The 25,633-nt window shown below is 29.2% G+C and overlaps 1 protein-coding gene across 12 annotated transcripts in view; it reads left to right on the forward strand.

Moving 5' to 3' along the window:
- LOC127282162 (liprin-alpha-1) overlaps positions 1-25,633 on the forward strand; it is a 648,576-nt gene that overhangs the window by 441,576 nt on the left and 181,367 nt on the right. For all 12 annotated transcript variants that reach the window (XM_051306264.1, XM_051306268.1, XM_051306263.1 and 9 more), the window contains one exon: positions 11,412-11,624. In XM_051306264.1, coding sequence (XP_051162221.1) covers positions 11,412-11,624 — 213 coding nt within the window. The remainder of the gene's footprint in view (positions 1-11,411; positions 11,625-25,633) is intronic.

The raw sequence follows: 25,633 nt of genomic DNA on the forward strand, positions 1-25,633 counted from the left end.
TCCGAACAAAAAATTAAAAGTTCTCGAATTTAATCCATACTTTTCTAAAATGTTGTTATTGTTGGTGAAAGTCTAAAAATCAATTATTATTGAATTTAATAAAATAGTTTTTAAATTACAACGTTTTTAATTTTTGACTTTTGAAAAAAAAAATTTTTTTCAATGTACAATATTTATAAGTAGAATGCATAAAAGTTAACATATATATAATGATTTTTAAAGCTTTTTTGACGAGCTACACGCTGTTAATAAAATTTTTTTTTTTAAATAACATTTGACCTTGAAATTCAAGGTCAAAATGTTAATTTACATTTATCTCAAAATCGGATTTTTTAAAATTATTTTTAACTATCTCAATGGAAAGCTTGACTAATTTCCTACAAAACATGTAATTTTCAGAGTGGGATCTTTTAAAGTTTTTGAGATATTAATTAATTAATTAATTAATGTTCATAACAAATGAAATATTTTACAAACGAATAAAGTTACCGTAATTCTGAAGTTAGTAATTGAAAGTTAACGTAATTCCGCATCCAACGAGCCCTATATGAAGTATTTTGGATAAGTAGATTGTTAATAAACAATTGCAATGTTAACTAATTGTTTATTAACAATCTACTTATCCAAAATACTTCATATAGGGCTCGTTGGATGCGGAATTACGTTAACTTTCAATTACTAACTTCAGAATTACGGTAACTTTATTCGTTTGTAAAATATTTCATTTGTTATAAACATTAATTAATTAATTAATTAATATCTCAAAAACTTTAAAAGACCCCACTCTGAAAATTACATGTTTTGTAGGAAATTAGTCAAGCTTTCCATTGAGATAGTTAAAAATAATTTTAAAAAATCCGATTTTGAGATAAATGTAAATTAACATTTTGACCTTGAATTTCAAGGTCAAATGTTATTTAAAAAAAAAATTTTTATTAACAGCGTGTAGCTCGTCAAAAAAGCTTTAAAAATCATTATATATATGTTAACTTTTATGCATTCTACTTATAAATATTGTACATTCAAAAAAATTTTTTTTTTCAAAAGTCAAAAATTAAAAACGTTGTAATTTAAAAACTATTTTATTAAATTCAATAATAATTGATTTTTAGACTTTTACCAACAATAACAACATTTTAGAAAAGTATGGATTAAATTCGAGAACTTTTAATTTTTTGTTCGGACATTTCAGGAATTTTGCCTCATATTTATTTGTTTCATGGCTTATTAGCCTATACAAAGAGGTTGTCGCAGATTATAAAACTTTATCAACATTAAGCAACTTTTGTTAAATTTTCTAAAACAGATTTCATAAAACTATATACATTTTTTACAGTATTATTTTGTGGAGATTCTAGTACATTTAAAAAAGCGTCCCTTATTGTATCTTTAATTAAAGAGGGACTTATATATTTATTTCTCTCTTCTGAGTAGTGTGGACATTTAATTATGATATGATAAAACAAATCTCTAGTTTCCTTTCCACAAGCACTGCAAAATCCTGACACTTCCAGCCCATGTGTTTTTTTATTAACAGTTATTTTCGAACGAAATTTGTTCAAAAGGCGAATTTGAATTATTAATATAATATAGTCTATTGGCATTTTTAATTGTAAATATTTTTGTGGACCATTACAGAGGGTTAGTTGTGGGAGGATTCTCAGCGATTCCGAGGTGGCAATTCTATTTAGATCTTATGAAAACATTAAATTCGCATACTTTTCCACCCACGTATTTTTTTTTATTGTAAGCTGTTTATCGTGATATCTTGCCATTCAGATTCTTCTCCTATAAGTGTAAACCAGCGACGTACCTGCGCACACCAATTGAATTTTTCCGGATTTTTTTTTGTGCTAAAGTCATAGTTTTTAAACGTAGGAAGCAAAGCTTGGGATAGCGGTCATCGCTCATTAAAAGAATCTTTTCCATCATATTCAATGTTAATTTGAAAATAGTAACAGATAACTTGGACAGTCCCAGTTCGTGTCTCAAGGCATAACTTGCGGTATTAATCGGTAATGACAATAATCTTTTATAAAAGGTGGTTTGTATTTTTTCGACTTCTTCCAAGTATCTCAGGCCCCAAACTTGTATTGCATAGAATAAAGTGCTGGTGACCAAGCTTGTGAAGAGTTTATTTACCGGGTCCCAGACTCTCAAATTTAATATGTTAATCAGCGATACCGTCGCTCCCACAGCTAAGCTTGATTTACTAACAGCAGAGTTGGTGGCACCGAAAAATTGTGCAGGCCCCTCACATTCCAGAAAAAATGTTTAATGGGTTGCTGTTTTATCTCGCGCTATTCCAGTTTGTTTAGATTCTTATTTTGAGAAGAATTGTTCTCTGTACAGAATTCTTTAATCGATTTATCCATGTTCGGGCCTTTGGTCCTTTTGATGTTTTTGTTTAGGAGGGATGATTTGGATCCAGGGGACCTTCCTTTCCTTTTACGGTTGATTGGAGTCATAGTTGAGACTGCGGAGTCGTCACTATCCGGATTGGATCCCAAGTCATCTGCGAGGAGATTTCCTTGATTAGGGAATAGGTAACCTTGAATGGCTGTCATGTCGTACAACACGTTGTCCATTAAAATTTTAGATCCTTTGATGATCGCCGTTTTTCCTTGCTGTTCCAGGACGCCCTTAGCCTCTATAAGATTTTTGTGTTCCATTTTCTGTTTTTCGCGAAGTTCTTTGGTCATGTCGTTAGCAAAGCTAACATTTTGATTATGGAAATTTTTCGCGTTCTGGAAGATGGTTGTTTTGACACTTTTATCGCTGAAGGACACAAGGATGGGGCGTGATCCCTCCTGATTCCCCAATCTTTTCACGGAAATAATCTCGCTTTCCCGGATATCCACTTCCGCCTTTTCGAAGATTATCTTCACTGTGTTGAGGAGGTTAGCGTTTTCCTCTGCACTGTCTTTCACTTTGAACAAAATTAGATTATTTGCTCTTTCCCTGTTCAAAAGATAGTCAATCGTCGATTCACAGGCCGCCACTTTAACCGATAGGAATTTATTAGATCTTGTTAATTCACTATATTTTAATTTATACATCATGACGTCCTTAGCTAATTTGGCATTTTCCGTTCTTAACAATTTTACATCACTTTCTATAGTGTCCACTTTTTTATTTAAAGTGGATGTATCACTTTGAATATTTAATAATAATTGTTTTAAAGCGTCATTAGATGTCATTTTGATTTAAAATTATCAAAGTTTCTACATTAAAGACTCGCTCGGTTGCCTTCGGTCCCTCTTCCCCAACCTTCTTTTCTGAAATTTTCGTATCGGCTATACCAAAATATGAAAATATTGAAGCAATTAACGTAATCATTTTATAATGATATTTTTAAAATTCTTAATAAAAATTGTCATTTGAGTTTCCTATAGTAAAATTTTAATTTTTCAAATGACATTACTAATTTTTATTTTCTAACTATATTATATAATATTTTTATTTCAGGCTTTCTTAAAAGTGATAATAATAATAATTAATGAAATCCGTTAGTTTCCATTACATGCTACTAACTATAGTAAAAATTGATTTAAAAATATTAAATATTATTACAATTTTTCTTTCTATGTGGGACGCAGAGAGTCCCACCTTTTTTTTTGTTTTTTAATTATTTTAGTAAAAAATAACCAATAAATGTCGAAATTGTTTATGTTTCTAGGCCTAATAGCATATAAATAAGTAAAAATAGTTATTTATAATACAAGTGCGTAAAGTGAGTTATTATACGAGTGATGAAAATCACACGAGTATAATCAGATTTACGCACGTGTATCATATAACATTTTTTGCAACACACACCTTTAAAGTTAAGTACCTATTATGAAGAATTCCAACTCTCTATTAGAATAATTTCGATTGTAGAGAATTAAATAAATCAATCGAAGATCAGGAAAAATATCATTAAGCAGGAGTACGTAAATTTAAAAGTAAAGTTCTTTTTTTAAATTTGTGGTTTTGTATGGTCTAAAACAATCCTTATATTATGTAAGAAAAATTTTGGTACGTAATGTAAATTTCAGTGCGTAAAGTAATATTTCAGTGCGTAAAGTAAATTTCAGTGCGTACACGGAGAGAAAAAAAAAGCTACGATAACCGGAGACCCAAGTAGTAACTGCCTGAGTGACTCAAGTAATAGCATTAAAGTCAACACAACTTGGGTCCCAAGTAGTTTTTGCCTGGCAAACGCAAGATCTATTAAAAGCCTGGTTAAAACTCAAATGATAAGCTCGTGATAAGGTAGGAAATGTTTGAATTTCCCAGCTTAATTCAAACATTTCATACCTTATCATTTGAGTTTTAACCAGGCTTTTAATAGATCTTGCGTTTGCCAGGCAAAAACTACTTGGGACCCAAGTTGTGTTGACTTTAATGCTATTACTTGAGTCACTCAGGCAGTTACTACTTGGGTCTCCGGTTATCGTAGCCTTTTTTTTCTCCGTAAAGTGTAAAGTGAATCACTTTACACACCGTTTGAATAAGAGCTTCTTTACACACACTTTTCGGTGTGTAAAATTTAACTTTAGAGGTTAGTGTTGCAAAATAGTATATTATGTGGCAAGCACGTAAAGTAGTACTTTTTAGGTGAGGATGTAATTTTCAGTACGAGCTGTCGTTAGTGCGACGTAGGTGAGCCGAAGGCGAGCCAAGTCGAACCGAAGTCGTACAGACAGCGAGTATTGAAATCATCCGAACCTAAAAATTACTACGTGCGAGCCACATACGCTATTTTTTTCGCTATTGTTATGAAAAAGTGAAACAATTTTAAAGAAATATATATATATTTAATATATATATATAAAATAAAAGCAAAACAAAAATTATTCAAAAATTAATAACTGCCTAAAAAAGACTTTATAGTGCAGTTTACTTCCTAAAAAATACTTTATATGGCAGTTTTCTGCCTAAAAAAGTCTTTTTTCTAACACACGCACCGAAAGTACACCATTTCTTATCTGTAAAGGGGGAGAAAAGTATGTCTTTCCCTGCGAGCGGGAGGGAATGTTACTGTCCCTCCCGCTGACGTCACTGACAGGGAGGAAAAGTACTTTCCCTCCCTGTGACGTCAATTTTTATTTCTGTTGTTTATAGAACATTAAGAAGAACAAGAACAGTATATTATTGAATTTACTGTCAAACTATCGATTAGAAATATCGAGTTTAAGTTTAATGTTGATATTTCGATATATCGAATCAAATTGAAAATCGATAATCACGTAAACAATAGTGTACACTTTCTCCACTTGGCGTCTCTGTACGTTTGTTGTCATTCTGTCAATTCTGTTGATCAGTAATATTTTTATCGGCTTTTTCGTGTTTATTGTTTAATTGCTTAATTAAAAAAATGGACAACATGGATTTGGAGTTTTTTGGAACACCACCAGACATTACTGATGCGGCGTCAAATGTTGTAACAAATTTATTGACAACAAAATCAAAACAAAAGTATGAAGCTACGTATACAAAATTTAATGAGTGAAAAGCAACGAAGAAAATTTCATCATCATCGGAAAATGTGTTACTAGTTTATTTTGATGAACTGGCAAAATCGAAAAAACCAACGACTCTATGGTCACAATACTCAATGCTAAAAAGCACATTAAATGCGAAAGAAAATCTAAACATTGCTTCTTACCAAAAATTGATTGCGTTTTTAAAACGCCAATCTACCGGCTTTAAGAGTAAAAAGTCAAATACTTTAAGTGCAGAACAAATTCAAAAGTTTTTGAATGAAGCCCCTGATGATACGTTTTTGGCGTCAAAAGTGAGTATAACAAATATTTCAATAACCTAAAAAGGAAACTTTTTTTAATTCCATTTAGTTCCATTAGTTATATATTATTCAATTTTTATTAATTAAATAATTTTATTAATTTATTATTGATTCAGAATTAATAATAATTATTATTATTTGTTAATTTTATTAATTAAATTTTGTAGGTAACTTTAATCTTTGGCATAGCTGGTGCTTGTCGTACTGATGAATTAGTAAACATAAAAATAGATGATATTGAAACTCATGGCGAGATTTATTTTATTAAATAGCCAAACACCAAAACAAATGTAACTCGGTCATTCACAATTGATGGAGAATTTCGTAACATTGTTCAGAAATATATATTTAAAATTATTTAACTTCAGAGCAATGATGCCATGTCAGATAGCAGAATATTTAAATCTGTCCGATCCCAAAAGTTACACTGGGCACATGTTTCGCCGTACGTCTGTCACCTTGTTGGCTGATTCAGGAGGTGATATAATTGCGCTAAAGAGACATGGTGGGTGGAAATCCACTGCTGTGGCGGAAGGGTACATCAATGACTCCTTAAATTACAAAAGAAGCACTGGGAATAAAATAACAAAAAATACGCCTGGATTCATCGTCGTCATCGCGAATATGTGAAAATGAAGGAAATATCAAGGAACCACAAAAAAATATAGAACTGAACGTTTCCAACACAAATGATACGAAAACTAATGCAGAAAGCAAATTGACAATTAATATTACTAATAGCTCAAATTTTTCATTAAGGTAGTATTACACTTTTCAAGCAGTAAAAAACGGGTTTAGAAAAAAATTTTTTTCTCGCTTCTTAATTTATTTAAAGGAACAAATTTTTTTTTTATAACATTATATGGCATTAAAACTTTTATAATAAATAAAATAAAATTTTTTTATTATCTCTCTTTGGTCACTAGAGGGCCTTAAAGTCAAGGCAAAAAAAAAATTTGGGCAATCGGCGGACAGGCTACAGCCTCTCAGGGACATCGGATCTGAAAAAACAAAAAACCGTTTTGAAGCTGAGACATGTCATTAAGCATCCCCCCTAACCCCGATAAAAAATATTGAAAATTAACGAAATGGCAGCCATTTAAAAAAAAAATGTCAAAAATTAGGTCTTTTTTGGTTAGTTTTTGGATTGTAGCTAAAATCCAAAAAGAAATAGATAATTGGATTTAGGGGGGATGCTTAAAGAATTTAATTACGAAAAAAATGATATTTTTTTCAAAAAAATTAGTTCATTAGAACTCGAGTTATGCTGTCCGCCAGTTTCAAAAACAACGTTTCGAGAAAAACTCGATTAAGGCCCTCTAGTGACCAAAGAGAGATAATAAAAAAATTTTATTTTATTTATTATAAAAGTTTTAATGCCATATAATGTTATAAAAAAAAATTTGTTCCTTTAAATAAATTAAGAAGCGAGAAAAAATTTTTTTTCTAAACCCGTTTTTTACTGCTTGAAAAGTGTAATACTACCTTAAATATTAATAAGTAAATTAAACAAAAGTATTGATCAGATTTTAATTAATTCAATGTAATTTTTTAAATTAGTCATAATTTAAACCAAAAACATAATTTAATCTCAATGTAGTCGCCTTCGGCTCGGGCACTCGCTACGTCTCGAACTGCAAACTAAACTCGCGGAAAAAGTGCTACTTTATCTGACCAAAACAGGCACAAAAAAGACACTTTTTCATGTCAATGGCGAAAAAAAAAATTTTCTTTATACGTGCATGTAAAAACCTCGTTTGGCAACCACTTTCAGCTATCCAAAATAGTCGAATCCCTCACTGTACGCGCGGACGATGAGCAAAGTATTTTGCTCACCGTTAAGCGGTGGCCAAAACATTTTGCTCATCGTCCGCGCGCACAATGAGGGAGTCGGCCATTTTGAATAGCTGCAAGTAGCTGTCAAACGAGGTTATGCCTGCACTTATAAAGAAAAATATGGTTCGATACTCGTTGCCTCACGAGCGTATGCCCATTACTCGTGTAATGAGCAAAACGCTCGTTTGGCCCCTTGTATCGAAATATACTATTTATTTGAAAATTAATAAAAACAAATTTTAACTTTCACAAAACAACAAAATTAGTACTTTTTAAAATAAAAATGCAGTTTCTGTTAACCTATAATAAAAATTAAGTCATAAATTTTTTTTTACAATCAGAAATTTCTAAAATAATTTTTAGAATTTTTTGCACATATTCTGCAATTTTTTTTAAGCAAATTGATTTTTCTTTTAAAAAATTATAAAAAAATTAATATTTGATCGACAAATTTTTTAAAATTCAAAAAATTCACTTAAAACATCTTATTTTCGGGTTATTCGGGTCGCTGATAACGAATTTGGTGTCAGATTTAAAAAAATTCAAAATGGCGGATCCAATATGGCGGAAGAATTTTTGAAAATCAAATGTAATTCGGTTAAAACTTCTTACTCGGGGGTTTTCTGGGTCGCTGATTACAAATCCGTTGTCCGTTTTTAAAATTCAAAATGGCAGATCCAATATGGCGGACGAATTTTAGAAAATCAGTGACCTTGAAAACCCCCGAGTAAGAAGTTTTAAGTGAATTGCATTTGATTGTAGAATGTAAAAATTCTTTTGCTTTTCTTTTTTAAAATATTATTTTATACATTTGGGTTGAATTTATTATTAGAATATCCAATATTGATCGAACGCGTCAATAAAGTTCTGAAACTCTCAAGAAGATGTAATAATCTTACGCTTTTTTCAAAATGATTTAAAAAACGCAAAAACATTGCGATTTAGATTTTGGCAATCTTTACTTAGGTAACTACGAAAGCTTTTTTTTAATAATTATTAATTATACAGTAAAAAATAGATCAATTTTTTCAGCGAAAATCGAGTTTTTGGGTTTCAAGTGCTCGAAAAACATCTCCTTTAACAGAAATTTTTTTTTTTATTTAGATGATTCTGTTGCGAGTTACGTTGAACATTGCAAATTCATTTTTTACGAGGCGCCTGAAGAGATTTACTACCACTCGTTCAATTTGTAATATTTTTCAATGAGAATTAAAGAAAATATACTTCAAATATTGTTTTAATATGTGGAAATTAAGGTAATAAAGTAACACACTTTATATCACCGAAAAAAATTATTAAAAAAGTGCCTTTTTTACACCGAATTAACCATACCCCCCCCCCTTAAATACTTGAGTCCTTAAGAGAAAATTACAGTGATTTTTTCAAAATTACTTGAAAATTATCTTTTAGAAGTCAAAAAAGGATCTATAATGTATGGAGTTGGAATCGCACAGTGGTCTGAAACCCGAATCTAGCTGGACAAAACTGTTTTCTCCAAATTGCTTCGCTGAATTTGTATGAAACTTGTTACTCGGTGGTTTTTGTGGTCACTGAATACGAATCTGAGGTCAATTTTTGAAAATTCAAAATGGCAGGTCCAATATGGCGGACAGAAAGGTTAAAAAATTAATAGATTCTAATCCAATATGCAGACATAAAGTTTAAAAAATTAACGGATTCTAATGAAACTTGTTACTAGGGGGTTTTTAGGGTCGCTGATTATGAACCTGAGGTCAGTTTTTAAAAGTTCAAAATGGCGAAACCATCATAAGTTAAGATGTTTGAAATGAGTTGATGAAAATTTCATGTAATTTTCGAAAACTTAAAATAGTGGACAATTTTAATTAATTTTTATAAGTTTCATTTTAAAAATGTTCAGGGTCATTATTTACTATTCCAAAAATAAATTTTAACAACTGAAACAGGTTTGATTTAATATATCAAATTTGTTTCGAATAATTATTTTATATGTGAACATTAATTTTTTAAACTCACTGTCCGCCATATTGGATCCGCTATTTAAAATTTTTGAAAACTGACTTCAAATTCGTAATCAGCGACCCGAAAAACCCTCTAGTAATAAGTTTAATTAGAATCCGTTAATTTTTTTAACTTTCTGTCCGCCATTTTGAATTTTAAAAAACTGACTTTTGATTCGTAATTATTGGCTCTAATAACTCTTACACAGTAATCAATGTGAGTCTTTAAATGTATTATGGAATGTTAGTAAACATTTTTGAAATTTTTCAGCGTTTTTCTCCATTTTGCGTCACTTAATTGAAGTTTCAGAACAAAGTTGCAAATAGTGGCAGCTAAATTTGCATTTACAAGATTCTGTAACTATTTACCTTCATTTTTATCATGGGTAGAAAGTGGAGAAACATGGAGTACAAAACTTATTGAATTATTACGATAAAATAATTTATCGCTTGCATCGATTTTGTCTGAATTCTTGGCAGGATTAAAAATAATTATCCAAACCAATTAAATCGACTTAAAATAGAAATTCGTAATGTATATATACTTCTAGGATCAACCTCCATATTACACAAATGTCAAAAAAAAAATTCCAAACAAAAGTAGTGGGCACTTCAACAGAAGTCAATTTTTCTTTGCTTTATAAATTTTTTCCTGCTGTGCTGACATGTCCATTTTGACGTTCTGTTTCAACGAAACTATGCATTTTAGTGACTTGTCCTTTTTATACTGAATGCACCAAATACCCAACTAACTAATCTTCAAGTGAAACTTGCAATTTTTAAACTTTTTTTTGAGGTTTTGTCCAGCTAAATCAGGGTTTCAGACCACTGTGTATCGCCGATTGAGTAAGAATCACTTTTTTGTTTAATTTCTACTTAAAAAACTTTAAACGCGTTTTTCTCGAACTGCATATTTTTAACATTGTCATATTTTTATTATAAAACTATTCAACCATTTAACTTCAAATTTGGACTGTATGTTTCTTGCATATGTAGTTTTCGTGTAAACTAGGATTTTTAAAAAAAGTTATAAACAATTTAAGTTGCAAAATTCTTGTCGAAAAATTAAAAAAGGCTGACAATCGTTTTTTTCAATAAATATTTCTGATTCCAGTTTACACGTTAGTCAAAATAGTACAGATTAAGAAAAATTTTGGTTTTTTCATTTCAGATTAACTGTTCCAGAGAAAAAGTGTGACAAACTTTCAAAGTGTACCACCATCAGCAGCCATTTTTTAATAGATTATTTTTGAAAAAATTGTTTTTGACTCTTTAAGATGTATATTTTATTATAAAAAAATTGTAACTAATAAATATTTCTTTTACTAGAAAGAACCATCATTAATTCAACCAAATCTTATTTAAATGAATTATTGTCAGTTAAAAGGGATGTAACAAAATATATAAACCATTAAAAATATTGCGAAAAAATTAAAACTCTTAAAGCAGTTGTAAAAAAGATCAAAATTTTACTTGATACTTTTTCGCAACAAAAATAAAAAAGCTTTATTATTGACAGGACACCATTTTCAATAAAAAATAATTAAACAATAAATCATTTATAAGATTTGTATGTCTTTGGTTATAAAATATCAGAGCTTGAAGTTGAAAAAAAGTCAGTGCATTTAGGTGTTGATGGGTTAAGTAGGGGGGAAACTTTGTAATTTATGGCAATAATTTGAACTACTATACGAACGAAATTTTTTGTGTTTAGTTAAATATCAATTTTTTTATGAGTAAAAAAATAACTTTCAAATTTTACTGTTATTTAAAAGTTCGTTTTTGAAAGCTTTTTTATTTTACAGTATGTTAGATTCTTCTCGACATGAATTACTAGCAGAAGCAATGAAAGCTGGTACACCTTTTGCTTTGTGGAATGGACCAACAATAGTAGCTTGGTTAGAACTTTGGGTTGGGATGCCTGCTTGGTACGTTGCAGCTTGCCGAGCTAATGTCAAAAGTGGAGCAATCATGAGTGCATTAAGCGATACGGAAATACAGCGGGAAATTGGAATCAGGTAAATATTGTAGTAGGAGAGAAGGTTTGGTTGTTTTTCACTCATAATTTGTGCCTAAGTTGATATTCTGTGATAATATGCATATTAATGGATAGCTAGAAAGACATTAGCGTTCATAAAAAATAAAATATTGGTTTGGTTATGGACACCCTTTAAAAATCCGCTAAAAATATTAAAAAATAAATTAAAACCACCTCATATGAGGCAAAATTCCTGAAATATCCGAACAAAAAATTAAAAGTTCTCGAATTTAATCCATACTTTTCTAAAATGTTGTTATTGTTGGTGAAAGTCTAAAAATAAATTATTATTGAATTTAATAAAATAGTTTTTGAATTACAACGTTTTTAATTTTTGACTTTTGAAAAAAAAAATTTTTTTCAATGTACAATATTTATAAGTAGAATGCATGAAAGTTAACATATATATAATGATTTTTAAAGCTTTTTTGATGGGCTACACGCTGTTAATAAATTTTTTTTTTTTAAATAACATTTGACCTTGAAATTCAAGGTCAAAATGTTAATTTACGTTTATCTCAAAATCAGATTTTTTAAAATTATTTTTAACTATCTCAATGGAAAGCTTGATTAATTTCCTACAAAACATGTAATTTTCAGAGTGGGATCTTTTAAAGTGTTTGAGATATTAATTAATTAATTAATTAATGTTTAAAACAAATCAAATATTTTACAAACGAATAAAGTTACCGTAATTCTGAAGTTAGTAATTGAAAGTTAACGTAATTCCGCATCCAACGAGCCCTATATGAAGTATTTTGGATAAGTAGATTGTTAATAAACAATTAGTTAACATTGCAATTGTTTATTAACAATCTACTTATCCAAAATACTTCATATAGATACCAAGATTTTTCATTCATAAATCATCTTTTCATTAAAGTTTTTTATTGGAAATGTGTTTTAATTACTTTTATAATTATCAAAAAGTATAAAAATTAATTCACGGAAGTATTTCATAAAATATTCAAATATGGAATTCCCATTTTAATACTATTATTATTTTTCTATTAAAATAATAAATTTGTAAAAATAGTGCAAATTCCTTCAAAATAAATTTTATTTACTAACTAATTTATTTTATAAAACAAATTATTCAGTTGACAACAAATTTTCATAAAACATCCCATAAAAATCTGTATTGTGGAGAAAGGTATGGTAACATATCTTTTAAATCGTTAACTTTTTCTGGTTTAATCTGAAGAGGTTTCGAATATGCAAATGGTAGAACACGTGGAATATAAATTTTTCGCTTTAGTTGCCCATTCTGTAAGACTGGTACTATGCGATGAATTTTCCAAGGCTTCGTAATACCGTGTGATTCTCTGGCATAAATACTGTTCGGATCATTTTTTCTCAGCTGCAACCACGCAACTTGCGTAACTTTCAATTGACAACTTTTTTTAATGCTATCCGCAAGTGCGCTGAAATCAAAAAAATCTTCCTGTTCCACTACAGTTACTTCAAATGGCTTTGACGAACGAGCATTAGCGATTATTTGTACTAGTTGTGATGGAACTAGAGCAGTTTATTTCTTCACCATTCTTTGAATGAGAGGAAAATCACGATCGCAAGGTTAGAATGAATGACCTGACACCATAAATTTTTGTTCAACTGATGTGAAATAGCGTTCATGAATTAAATAGAACAATAAAGATATGGTTGTCCAATTGTTGTTTTGACCAACACATCTATCAGACCAAATGATTAATTTTCTTTCATCATTTTCCTTCAGCTTTTGAAAACTTTGTTTGATGTATTGTAAAATGCAGGATGAAATGTCTGAAGCGCCCCTTTTTGCAATTCCTTCGTGCCATAAAAACATTTGCGCATGATTTGTGGAAGGATTATGAACTGCGAAATTGTAACAGGACAATTGCCTTTGATAGAAAATGCTTGAATGTGTCAACACATGTAAAAACATTACTTGTTGCAAATACACGCATAAAACTACCGTATTCGGATTTACTTTACCATTTTCTCCATCTTCTTTTAGTGAGGCGTATCCACTTTCCGCTTTTAAATGATGAGCTTTACTTGTCTCTTCGATTTTTTTCTTATTTCTTCGTTTTCAGCAGCTAATAATTTTATGTATAAACTGTCACAGGTTTTACAAGTATCAGATCTAGGCTGACCAATCTTCAAATTAAAATCATTATGAAAAACTTCTCTGTAAAGCCAAAATTTAACTTCGGATTCTGGGTACTTTTCTTGAAATAAACGAAACATTTTTTTCAAAGTCAATGAAGAATGTAAATACATTCGATTTTCGGATGAAGTTTTGTTTCGGTTATAAATATTTTCCATTTGTAGAAAGGACTTGATTGTGGTCTCGAACAATTTGTCGAATTTCTTCAGTTATGCTGTGTGGTCTATTCAAATGTTTTCCTCTTTCGTCTTCAGGATGCAGTTTACCATCTTTCATTTTCTTTTGAAGATTTTGTATTCGCTTGTGTGATACAACATAAATATCACACAGAGTTTTCTGACAAATTTTTTCACTTTGACCATTAGATAAACGGATTGTCTAATTAAAAGTATTCGATCGACGAGATGTTGATTCCACAGATTCTGTTTCTTAATTTTTTGCAGTCTTCTTTGGGACCAAAATCATACAAGAAAGAAGTATGGCCGATTGAGTGTTATAATCACAGGCAATAAATTTTTGAAACAATTCTTCTTTTGAATTTTTAGTTAATAACGCACATCCGTTATAATTGTATTTACAAACGCGATCCTGTAATATAGAAAATCTCCGTTTCAAAATAGTAATTTGCAACAAATTACTATAATTATTGTTTTAAAAGATTTTTTTTACAATAATATTAAAATTAATAAAATATTAGGTTTAAATACTAAATTCAATTTTTAATAAAAAATAATTAAAAATTTTACATTTGATTGATACAGTAGATAAATTTGTTAGTTCTCAAAAAAAAAAATAATAATAATGACGACAAATTTATTTTGTAGATAGATCCCTCTTCCACAATGTGGTTACTTACACAATTAGAACTAATTTTCTCATTTTTCAGTACTCCTTTTCGAGGTTCATATGCTTTTCCTGCATCTTTGAGTTTTTTTCTTTTGTTGTCCTTCCATTCATAAGGTTTACTTTTTCTTTTTCTAGACATTTCTGATATTTTAATGAGTCGATTAATTATAACCTATTGAAAAACAATTGACAGTCGAAATCCGATAGATCCTTCTTCCACGATAGCCAATTTTTAATTATAATGTTCACTATTATAATATAATTATACATTTTTTATTCCAGAATTCGAAAGAGCATATTAAATATATCCTACTTTTCTATACAGTTAAAATTCGATAAAAAATGAGTTAGATCCCTCTTCGACTCGCGGCTTCATATATAAAATATAAATTAATAAAAATGAATAAAATACGATTTATTAAAAAGACTGTTTAATGATACAAATTTGAAGAGTAGACTGTTCTCTGCAACGTCTTAGGCATAGGCGTAGCTAGGTAGGGGCCCGGGGGGCACGGTCCCCTCGAATTTTTCCAGCCCCCCCTGAAAAATGAACATATTTATGAGCAATTTTTTTTATTACTTGTCCAACTTCGGTGAAATTACATATCAGTGTATATAAGTGCTACGATTGAAAGTCACTTTCTATAACACTGCCCTGAAAATTTCAAATTTTTTTCTGCGAATAACATGGGACATAGTGTTTCCGAACGGATTTTTTGTGTTGAACACGAATCCAAGGTCGAAAACTTCCCATCACGTCACGTTTTCGAGAAAATAGGGGTTGAAACACCTAAAAACAGGGTTTTTGGCCATTTTTGAAAAATTATACAGCGTAAACCTGACGTGGTACAAACTTTGCTGATATCAGAAATTAAAGGTTGGTTCATGCCCTTTCAAACGAGCCCTATTCGAAATTGATCGCACTCACCCTTAGAACAGGGGGAGTGTTTTGTCTAGCGGTGCACGAAAAAATGTAAACATAACATAAAAATTCGGGGTCGCTGATTACGAATCTGAAGTCAGATTTCAAAAATTTAAAGTGGCTTATCCAATATGGCGGATGTCAAAATAAAAATTTGATCCCATTCACTTGAAAATGGTCACTCGGGGGTTTTTGGGGTCGCTGATTACGAATTTCGAGTCAGATTTCAAAAATTGAATTGGTTTGATTTAATTTGACATGCAAGTTTAATAAAATTAAAAACATTATGCATTTTATTATTTGTAAAAAGTCGGAATAACTCAAAATGTAGTAATGAAATGACGGTAGAAGTAAATGATATAAAGAGAATCACCACTGTATAGAGTATATAGCTTCATGAATAGAGCAGGATAGAGTTAGTGATTTATTATTCGCCGATTGGATCATTTTTTGCTTTTTCTCTGGGAAGCAGAATTTAAAATATTCTGTAGCTAGATGATCTTAACATATATTTTTAATTTTGACATCCGCCATATTGGATCCGCCATTTTGAATTTTTGAAATATGACTTTAGAATCGTTGTCAGCGACCCCAACCTTTTAAAAATCCCTGTACAAGATTTTGTGCAAAAAAATGTACATGTTCAGCAGCTGAATTTGTACTTGTTCTTGTACATACTCTTGTGCAGGTTTATGTACAAGTGAAACACATGAAACCGTTCATCTGTGGCTGCTTCTGCAATAACTTACTTTTTTTTGGGATGTGTGGACACGAACAGAACGCACTGTCACAATAATTGACAAATCCCAATTGGCGAGGACATCCACTAGATGTCTCAAAGACATCCTTTTCGGAACGTTCTTGGGACATTGTTAAAAAGACGTTCTAAAGATATCCTTAGGACATCCCAAAAATGTCCCTAAAAGGCATCCTATAGATGTCAAAAAGAATGAAATAAAGACGTCCTAAACAAGTTCTATATCTGGCCTAGAGCAGTTACAAAAATATTCTTAAGAAACATTAAAGATATTTTTGAAAATTATGGAAAAAATTTGAAACTTTTCAGTGCATTTTTTAGACATGTTGAGGATATTACAAAGAAGTTTGTTTGACATTTTTAGGACATGTTTGGTACATTCTCGGAACGCAATCCTTTTTCGGAAAACTTTTTAGTACATTCCTTGGAAATTTTCAGCATATGTTTGGTACATTCTCAGGATATGGTTGGAACATTTTTTGGATACTCTGAGAACATTTTAGAAACGTTTTTTGACATTTCGGGCATATTTTCAGGACATTCTGGAGACCTTCTGAAGACGTATTTAAGACAGTTTGGGGACAATTGCAGGACATTCTTAAGACTGTTCTAAGGTAGACATAGAATATACTTTAGGCGTCTTAAAGGACGTTTATCCACGGAAATGCAGACCTCTAAAAAAATAATTAATTAACATTTAAATAATTAAAATAATATTATTAATTGTACTTTCTGAAAGATGATAGGTATATAAATTTTCAAGAAAAAAATTTAAAACCTGCAAAATTTATTTGTTTAAACAATTTGCATAGGATAACATTTTTGTTATATCGCTTCTAAAGAATTTTTTTAAAAATGATCCAATTTTAATGCAATATGGCTTATTTTCTTCAGAAAATTATTCTCCACAACTTCACCGTGGGGATTTTTAAACAAACAAGCCGTTTGGCAAATACAACTATTTGTTTAAAAGAAAAATTTGAATTTTTTAAAACAAATAGCTCAAACAAATCTCATCTTTCAGAAAGTATAATTAGTAATATTATTTTAATTATTTAAATGTTAATTAATTTTTTTTTTCTATAGGTTTGCATTTCCGTGGATAAACGTCCTTAAATTGTCTTTTTATGTCTTTTGAACATGAGCTTATGGTTATCTTTTGTGTGAAATTGAGTTTATGATATTATAGTGCTAATTTTCTAAATAATAAAAAATAAATTTCTTACATTTTTATATTTTTTGCTTCCTCGTGGAGGAAGCTTTGTAGTCCTTTCGTTTATTAAAGTTTTCAAAGTGGCGGAAACAAATTTTTTTCTTTATAGAAACATGTTATATGAGATCCTGATCAATTGTCCGGATGTATGTGTGTGTGGATCCCTTTTTTGTTTAGAAGATAACTTTAACAGGTTTTAATGGATTTAGATAAAATTTGGTAGGCTCATTTATCATATTAATATCTCAAATCTGACCAAAGGATTTTAAAAAATACCCCCAAAAAAATGTTTATCGTCTTTTTTCCAAAAATTTTTTTTAATCGAAAAAATTTTTAAATAGAAAAATTTAAGGTTATATATAATAAAATCGTATTCCTTACGTCAAGATGAATCGATCTATATATATAAAGTATACATTTGAGGTAAATTTAAAGAATTAATGAAAGTTAAAAAATCAAAAATTCACATTTTGGCAATAAAATTTTGTGATTTTTTAAATTGAAGTTTATATATGAAATAATTGTATTCCTTACGTCAAGACGAATCGATCGATATATCTAAAGTATACATTTGAGGTAAATTTAAAGAATTAATGAAAGTTAAACAATCAAAAATTCACATTTTGGCAATAAAATTTTGCTTTCTCTACGAGGAAGCAATTTTTTTTGCTGATCGTAAAGAGGATGCAAAATGTTCATGTAATGAACATCTGAATTTACAACTTGTTTATATTGCGTCCAATCTAGGGTGTACATAGTGCCTTCTGTATGAATAATTTTTTTTTTAAGTCGATTTTAACATTTTGGTTTAAGAAAAAGTAAGCTTTTTTTGGCAAAAATTAAAATTTTTTTTTTAAAGTCATGTAAAATTTTTAATTTTCACTTTCTATCGAAATCTTTTAATTCATATAGAAGGTAATAATGTATGATCGATAAAAAATTTTTGTTTTTGATAAGAATTGTGGACCCTAGATTGGGAAAATGAAATGGGAAAATTTCAGCAGCAAGGCGTTATATATGGGTAATTCTCCGCGTAGCGCAAAACTTGCTTTTTTCATGTTGTGAAAGAAAAATCACAAATAATGTTCACATAATATTTCGATTTCAATGTAAAAAGGTAATTTCTGTGATTACAAACAAAAACCAATAGTTACTTTTGTATTTAACATTATAATTTTTTGTGAAAAATGGTTTTTAAGGCTGAAAACGTCAAAATTTTGATTTAAATAATCACAAAATGTGAATTTTTGATTTTTTAACTTTTATTAATTCTTTAAATTTAAATTAAAACTATACTTTATATATACCGATCGATTTGTCTTGACGTAAGGAATACGATTTTATTATATATAACCTTAAATTTTTCTATTTAAAAATTTTTGGAAAAAAGATGATAAAAATTTTTTTTTTGGGTATTTTTTAAAATCCTTATTGGTCAGATTTGAGATATTAATATGATAAATGAGCCTACCAAATTTTATCTAAATCCATTAAGGGAACTTTCTGGTTTAGAATTTCAAAAAAATCGATTTTTTTTTTTGCTTAAAAATGTTCCATAGTATCATAGAATTACTGTCCCAAAACGTTTTTTAAAAAATATGTACAAAAACAAAAGTTATAACAATATTTATGACGGTATGTATTTCAACAACAATCTACAGTTATCTTATTTACATATTTGGTGTTCCTCTTTTATTGATATTAGCTTGAAACATGTTACTCGAGGGTTTTTGGGGTCGCTGATTACGAATTTGATGTCAGTTTTTGAAAATACAAAATGGCGGATCCAATATGGCGGACGAAAAAATAAAAATTCAACCGGATTTGCTTAAAACTTGTTACTCGGGGGTTTTTGGGGTCGTTGATTACGAATTTGATGTCAGTTTTTGAAAATACAAAATGGCGGATCCAATATGGCGGACGAAAAAATAAAAATTCAAGCGGATTTGCTTAAAACTTGTTACTCGGGGGTTTTTGGGGTAGCTGATTACGAATTTGATGTCAGTTTTTGTAAATACAAAATGGCGGATCTAATATGGCGGACAAAGATTAAGAAATTAATTAAATTTAGTTGAAAATGGTTACTTGTGGCCTTTTGAGATTGCTAGTTATGAATATAGGCACAAAACATTAACGTTCTAGGAACGTTTTAATTAATTAAAAAAGTTAATTTTTTATTTTGTAGTCCGCCATATTGGATCCGCCATTTTGAATTTTCAAAAACTGACATCAAATTCATAATCAGCGACCCCAAAAACCCCCGAGTAATAAGTTTTAAGCAAATTCGGTTCAATTTTTATTTTTTTGTCCGCCATATTAGATCCGCCATTTTGTATTTTCAAAAACTGACATAAAATTCGTAATCAGCGTCCCCAAAAACCCCCGAGTAACAAGTTTTAAGCAAATTCGGTTGATTTTTTATTTTTTCGTCCGCCATATTGGATCCGCCATTTTGAATTTTCAAAAACGGACATCAAATTCGTAATCAGCGACCCCAAAAACCCCCGAGTAGCAAGTTTTAAGCAAATCCGGTTGAATTTTTATTTTTTCGTCCGCCATATTGCATCCGCCATTTTGAATTTTCCAAAACGGACATCAAATTCGCAATCAGCGACCCTAAAAACAGCGGGATACGAAGTTCTGTTGTAATAAAAAGTTGTTTGATATTCATGACTCAATGAACTATGTTATGAAAACTTTGAACGCGTTTTTCTCGAGAACTCATTTTTCAAACTGGTACAGAGCTTTTCTCGAAATCTACCGAACCGATTTTGAAATCCCAAAAATTTTTCGATTCTTTATTTAAAAAACTGGGGCCTAAACCTCTAAAAACTCATATTTCTACCCCCTGTGTTTTTATATGGAGGTAAATTGACCCAAAAACACGGCGTTTTTGCGAGTTTTTGAGAGAAATGTACATAAAAAATAAAAAAACCTTTAAAAAAAATCGTTTTTGAGGTTTAGGCCCCAGAATAAATCCTTATGAAGAGATTCCCGTTTGGAACTTGAATTTATGTATTACAGGTTGCCCGGAAACTAACGTACCAAAAAAAAGGTATCTTTTGGAAGACGCCACCTACAACTATGAAATTGAACTAAATACACTCAAACATATTTTTTAAATTTTCTCTACGCAATGTGCTACAATGTCCAAAAATAGTTTTTACAATTTCTTTAATACTGTTCTTACAATAAAAGTTTTAAAACCTTCCTTTTTTGTCAATTCTAAACCAGAAAGTCCCCTTAAAACCTATTAAAGTTATCTTCTAAACAATAAATGGATTTACACACATACACATACATACATCCGGACAATTGATCAGGATCTCATATAACATGTTTCTATATAGAGAAAAATTTGTTTCCGACACTTTGAAAATTCTTATAAAGGAAAGGACTACAAAGCTTCCTCCACGAGGAAGCAAAAAACGTTTGATCAAAAAAAAATTAATTTCTTTTTTTTTTTTGTTATTTATTATACTTGACTGCACTTTTGTGTGTTATTCTGCGTTTTATTATTAAACATTGAATTATTTAAATAAAAGTCAAATGCTAATATAGTTCTACTTCAGTAACAGCAAAAGTTATATTTCTTAAGTTGATCCGTGAAGGAAGTAATCATTTTTCTAATTGATTTATCCTTTTTTTACACATTTCAAGATTCAAATTTGTACAGGGCATCACAAAATCGTCTCCACCGTCATCTACCGACCCTTCAATATTTAAAAAAAAATAGAATATAATTAAATAATAAAGGTTAAATAAAGTGTAGTTATATTATTATAGTCTACATATATATGGGAAACATATGAAACCGATTAAAAATAAATGATAATTTTCTAAAAAAAAAAAAAATTATTAACGCCAGTTCCACCGACCCCAGCGTCTCCACCCGCCACAGAATTTCGACCGTCACTAGTGCAAATTTAATACACAATGAAACAAACGAAATTAAAAATATTTATTATAAACTATCATAGCTCCGGTAAATTTACTATAACTTACCAAATAAATTTCTATAAATTACCGTAAAGATTTCCATAAATTACCGCATAACTTTCCATAAATTACCAAAATAAAATTTTTAATTGTCGTTCGCGCTATATATATTTTTGAAAATTACTGCGAAAATTTTCAAAAATTACCGAAATTAAAATTTTTAATTGCGATTTATGCTTCACATATTTTTATGAATTATAGCCAAAATTTCTATAAATTATCGTATAAAGGGTATAGCCGCTATAAGCATGCAAAATCGGCCTTTGCCTCAAAAAAGTCGAAACTTATACGTATTTCCTTATTTTTCATATAGATTTCGAAAAAAAATGTTTCGGACAAAAAAAAATTTTCAATGAAAATTTCCCATAGAATGCCCAATATGTATATTGTACAAAACGACTTGTCCTGTTTATTGAAATATATACAGTAAAACCTCTGTATATATAACCCGCATAAATCGAATTTTCGCTTATATTAAATTTTTTTTCGGTTCCTTGGATCATTATATCTAAGTTTTTGACCCAGGTATATCGAATTTCCGTTTATATCAGATATTTTTTCTAGTCCTTTCAAATTTGATGTACGTGGGTTTTTACTGTAAATTTAAATTTCTCTTAAACAAGTTTCACCATAATAAAAAATATATGATAAAGTTAACACTTAGCAAAAATTTTTGTAAAGCTTTCAAAGTAGTACCTTTAAAATAACGCACCCAAATTTTTTTTAAAAATTGAAAAAAATTTTCCGGGTTTTTACGGGCAAAAAATTTTGAAATCTTTTTTTTCTCTGTTTAAAAATTGAACGAAGTGATACGAAGCAGAAAAAGACTCCTTTTCATAAGCGGCACTGCTATTATGCTCGAAAAACACGAATGCCCGCGATTTTTATTTTTTTTCAACATGTTCCCCAGAATTAAAAAATCTACAAAAAATATATGTTAAAGTAGACACTATGAAGTAATTTTGGTATAAATTTCAAAGTGGTACCTCTAAAATAACACCCCTAAAAAAAATTATCAAAAATTCAAAAATTTTTTTTCCGGGTTTTTTCCGGGAAAAAATTTTTGAAATTCTTTTTTTTTTAAATTCTCTCACAAGTCTACATAACTCATAATTTTTTTATTGAAATCCGTTAATACGTTTTTGAGAAAAACGCATTTTTTGATTTTGCTTTCCCCCTCCATAACTCTTATAAAAATGAATATTTTTTATTAAAATTTGGTGAAGTGTCTTGTCTCATTGGTACCAACATTTGGTATAAGTTTCGACTTTTTTGAGGCAAAGGCCGATTTTGCATGCTTATGCCGCTATACCCTTTCCATAAATTACCGAAATAAAATTTCCGTAAATTACCGAAATAAAAATTTTTAATTGTCGTTCGCGCTATATATATTTTTGTGAATTACCCCAAAAATATCCATAAACGTTTTAAATCAAATTTCAACTATTTTATAGAATTCAAAAAGCAAAGAATTTTTTTTTAATTTATTTAAAAAAATTAAAAAATTATTAAAAAAATTTTCCGGCCCACCATGGATATTTATTTCTTGACACTTTATCTTCAAAAATATGTATTAATATTTATCATTTCGATAAAAAAAGATTTTTAAAGTTTCAGTCACCAAATCGTGCGCTACGCGGAGAATCACCCATATATGACATTTATTTTATTATTAAATTTTATTTTTTTAATGAAAAAATTATTACTTTTACAGTGTATTCGTATTACGTGATTATTTCTTTCATTGAAACGTCTATTACTCTTAAAGTTAATTGAATTGCTTATTTTAATACAAAATCTTCAATAAATTAAATATAGGTACCAGGATGCCTCGTCCGCCCATAGATGGTGTTTTTTTCCTCAGTCCCATAAAGGTTAATCGGTGCAATAGTTTTTTCTTGATGTCCACCAGATCAAAAAACGTTATTTTGAGAAAAAGCAAATTTACGAAAAAATTTTAATTTTCAAGAAAATACCCCCTTACGCGTCAAAATACATTATGTACATGTATATATGCTTTTATATACATAGTTATGTACATGGGGTAAAATTTCTGTATCGTACTGAGTGAAAAAAAGTTGATCGGATCGGACTGTAACTTACACATAGTTTAGCCCCTAAGGGTGAGTACTTTAATCACGAAGTATTGTTAGGTTTTTTCAAAAACAGTCGGAGAGGGAGGTGGGTGAATTTTTTTGAAAAATTTAAACAGTGAATTTTTGAAGACTTGTAACTTTTAAACAGAAAGATGAAAAAAAATTTGACCTGTATATTATCGGAAGGTTTTTTTCTGCTCTTTCGAATGGTGCAAATTTTTTTTTAAAAAATTAAAAGTTTAACCCTTTTTTGAAAATCAAAAATTTTTTTCACTTTTTTTTAAGTTTGGTCTTTCCTTTGTTTATTTTTTTAACAGTTTAAAATGTGTATTTTCACCACAAAAATATTGAGATGTCCTTTTTTGTTACCTATGAGATATTAATTAATTAATGTTCTTCAACTTTCAAAAAAAAGTAAATAAAAAAAAGACCGAACTTAAAAAAAAGTCAAAGAAATTTTTGATTTTCAAAAAAAGGGTCAAAATTTGAATCTTTTGAAATTTTTTTTACACCATTCGAAAGAGCAGGAAAAAACCATTCAAAAACATATAGGTTAATTTTTTTTCTTTTTTCTGTTTAAAAGTTACAAGTCTTCAAAAATTCACTGTTTAAAATTTTCAAAAAAATTCACCCCCCTCTCTCTCCGACAGTTTTTGAAAAAACCTAACAATACTTCGTGGTTAAAGTACTCACACCTCTAGGGCTAAACTATGTGCAAGTTACATAAAACACATTTAAAACAAAAAAATTTGTCTTGGGTACCTATATAGCTTATTTCATTTAAATAATCATACTCAGCTTCCCGAAAAGTTAAGTTGGAAAATATTGATTCTGAGGTTGAAACTATTTTTTTATACAGTTTAACATGTTATATTAACAAAATTAATAGTGTTCAGAAAATTAGAGTCATATATTTTTTATGGCAAAGGGTTTTTTGGCAGAAATCGTCAAATCTTAACCCTTTAGTGCCTCTGATAAACCCAGCGGATGGATTTGCTTGAAATTCTTTACGCAGGTGTTATTAGGGTCGCTTATCACGAATCTGAAGTCAGATTTCAAAATAACAGATTCAATATGGCAGTCGAGTTTCTTCAAAAGTGCTTGGATTAACTTGAAACTTATTGCTCGGAGGTTTTCAAGAATTATTTTGTTACTTTTTCAATTATGAGGATCAAACAAATATAAATTTCATGATATACATTTTTCGACAATAATTTTTATTCGACGCAATTGTTTCTATAATACAGCATAACAGTATTAAAACTTTTTTAAATATCGCTTACATGATAATATAAATAATATGATTTAAATAATGCGTCACAACAGTAATTATATTAATTAAAACTTTTAAATTACTTATGGGCGATTCCACGTGAGATTTACATATGACATTTTAAATTCGGTAAATATATTTTTTTTCGATCTTTATAGAAAAAAAGATTTACGTATTTTTTATAAACAAATTAAATTTTTATTAATTTATGGGCGATTTTTTTTTATTTTTTTTTATTTTTACACACGTGAAAATAAGAGGAAAATTTTGTAATAAGTTTTGGAGTAGGCCTGATGATCCTTTTGTTTATATAATTTGTTTAAAAAAAATTTTTTACTTTTTTTTCGTTTTTTTTTATTTTTCGAAATGAAAAGTTTTTTGGGCACTAGGATCTTTTAATAAACTCATAGAAAAGCAAATTAAAATACATTTTATTTTGAAAAATAAAAACTAAACGAAAAAAAGCAAATTTTTTTTAAACAAATTATATAAACAAAAGGATCATCAGGCCCACTCCAAAACTTATTACAAAATTTTCCTCTTATTTTCACGTGTGTAAAAATAAAAAAAAATAAAAAAAAATCGCCCCTAAATTAATAAAAATTTAATTTGTTTATAAAAAATCGCTGTTTTTTATAAACAAATTCAAAAAAAAAAATTTTCGTTAACATATTCTGAAAGCCGATAAAAAACTGAAACTTTTTCATATAAATATAAATCTATAATATAAATAT

Source organism: Leptopilina boulardi, unplaced genomic scaffold, assembly GCF_019393585.1.
Source record: "Leptopilina boulardi isolate dan_hultmark-lab unplaced genomic scaffold, ZJU_Lbou_2.1 LbouV2_285, whole genome shotgun sequence".
Taxonomy (NCBI): domain Eukaryota; kingdom Metazoa; phylum Arthropoda; class Insecta; order Hymenoptera; family Figitidae; genus Leptopilina; species Leptopilina boulardi.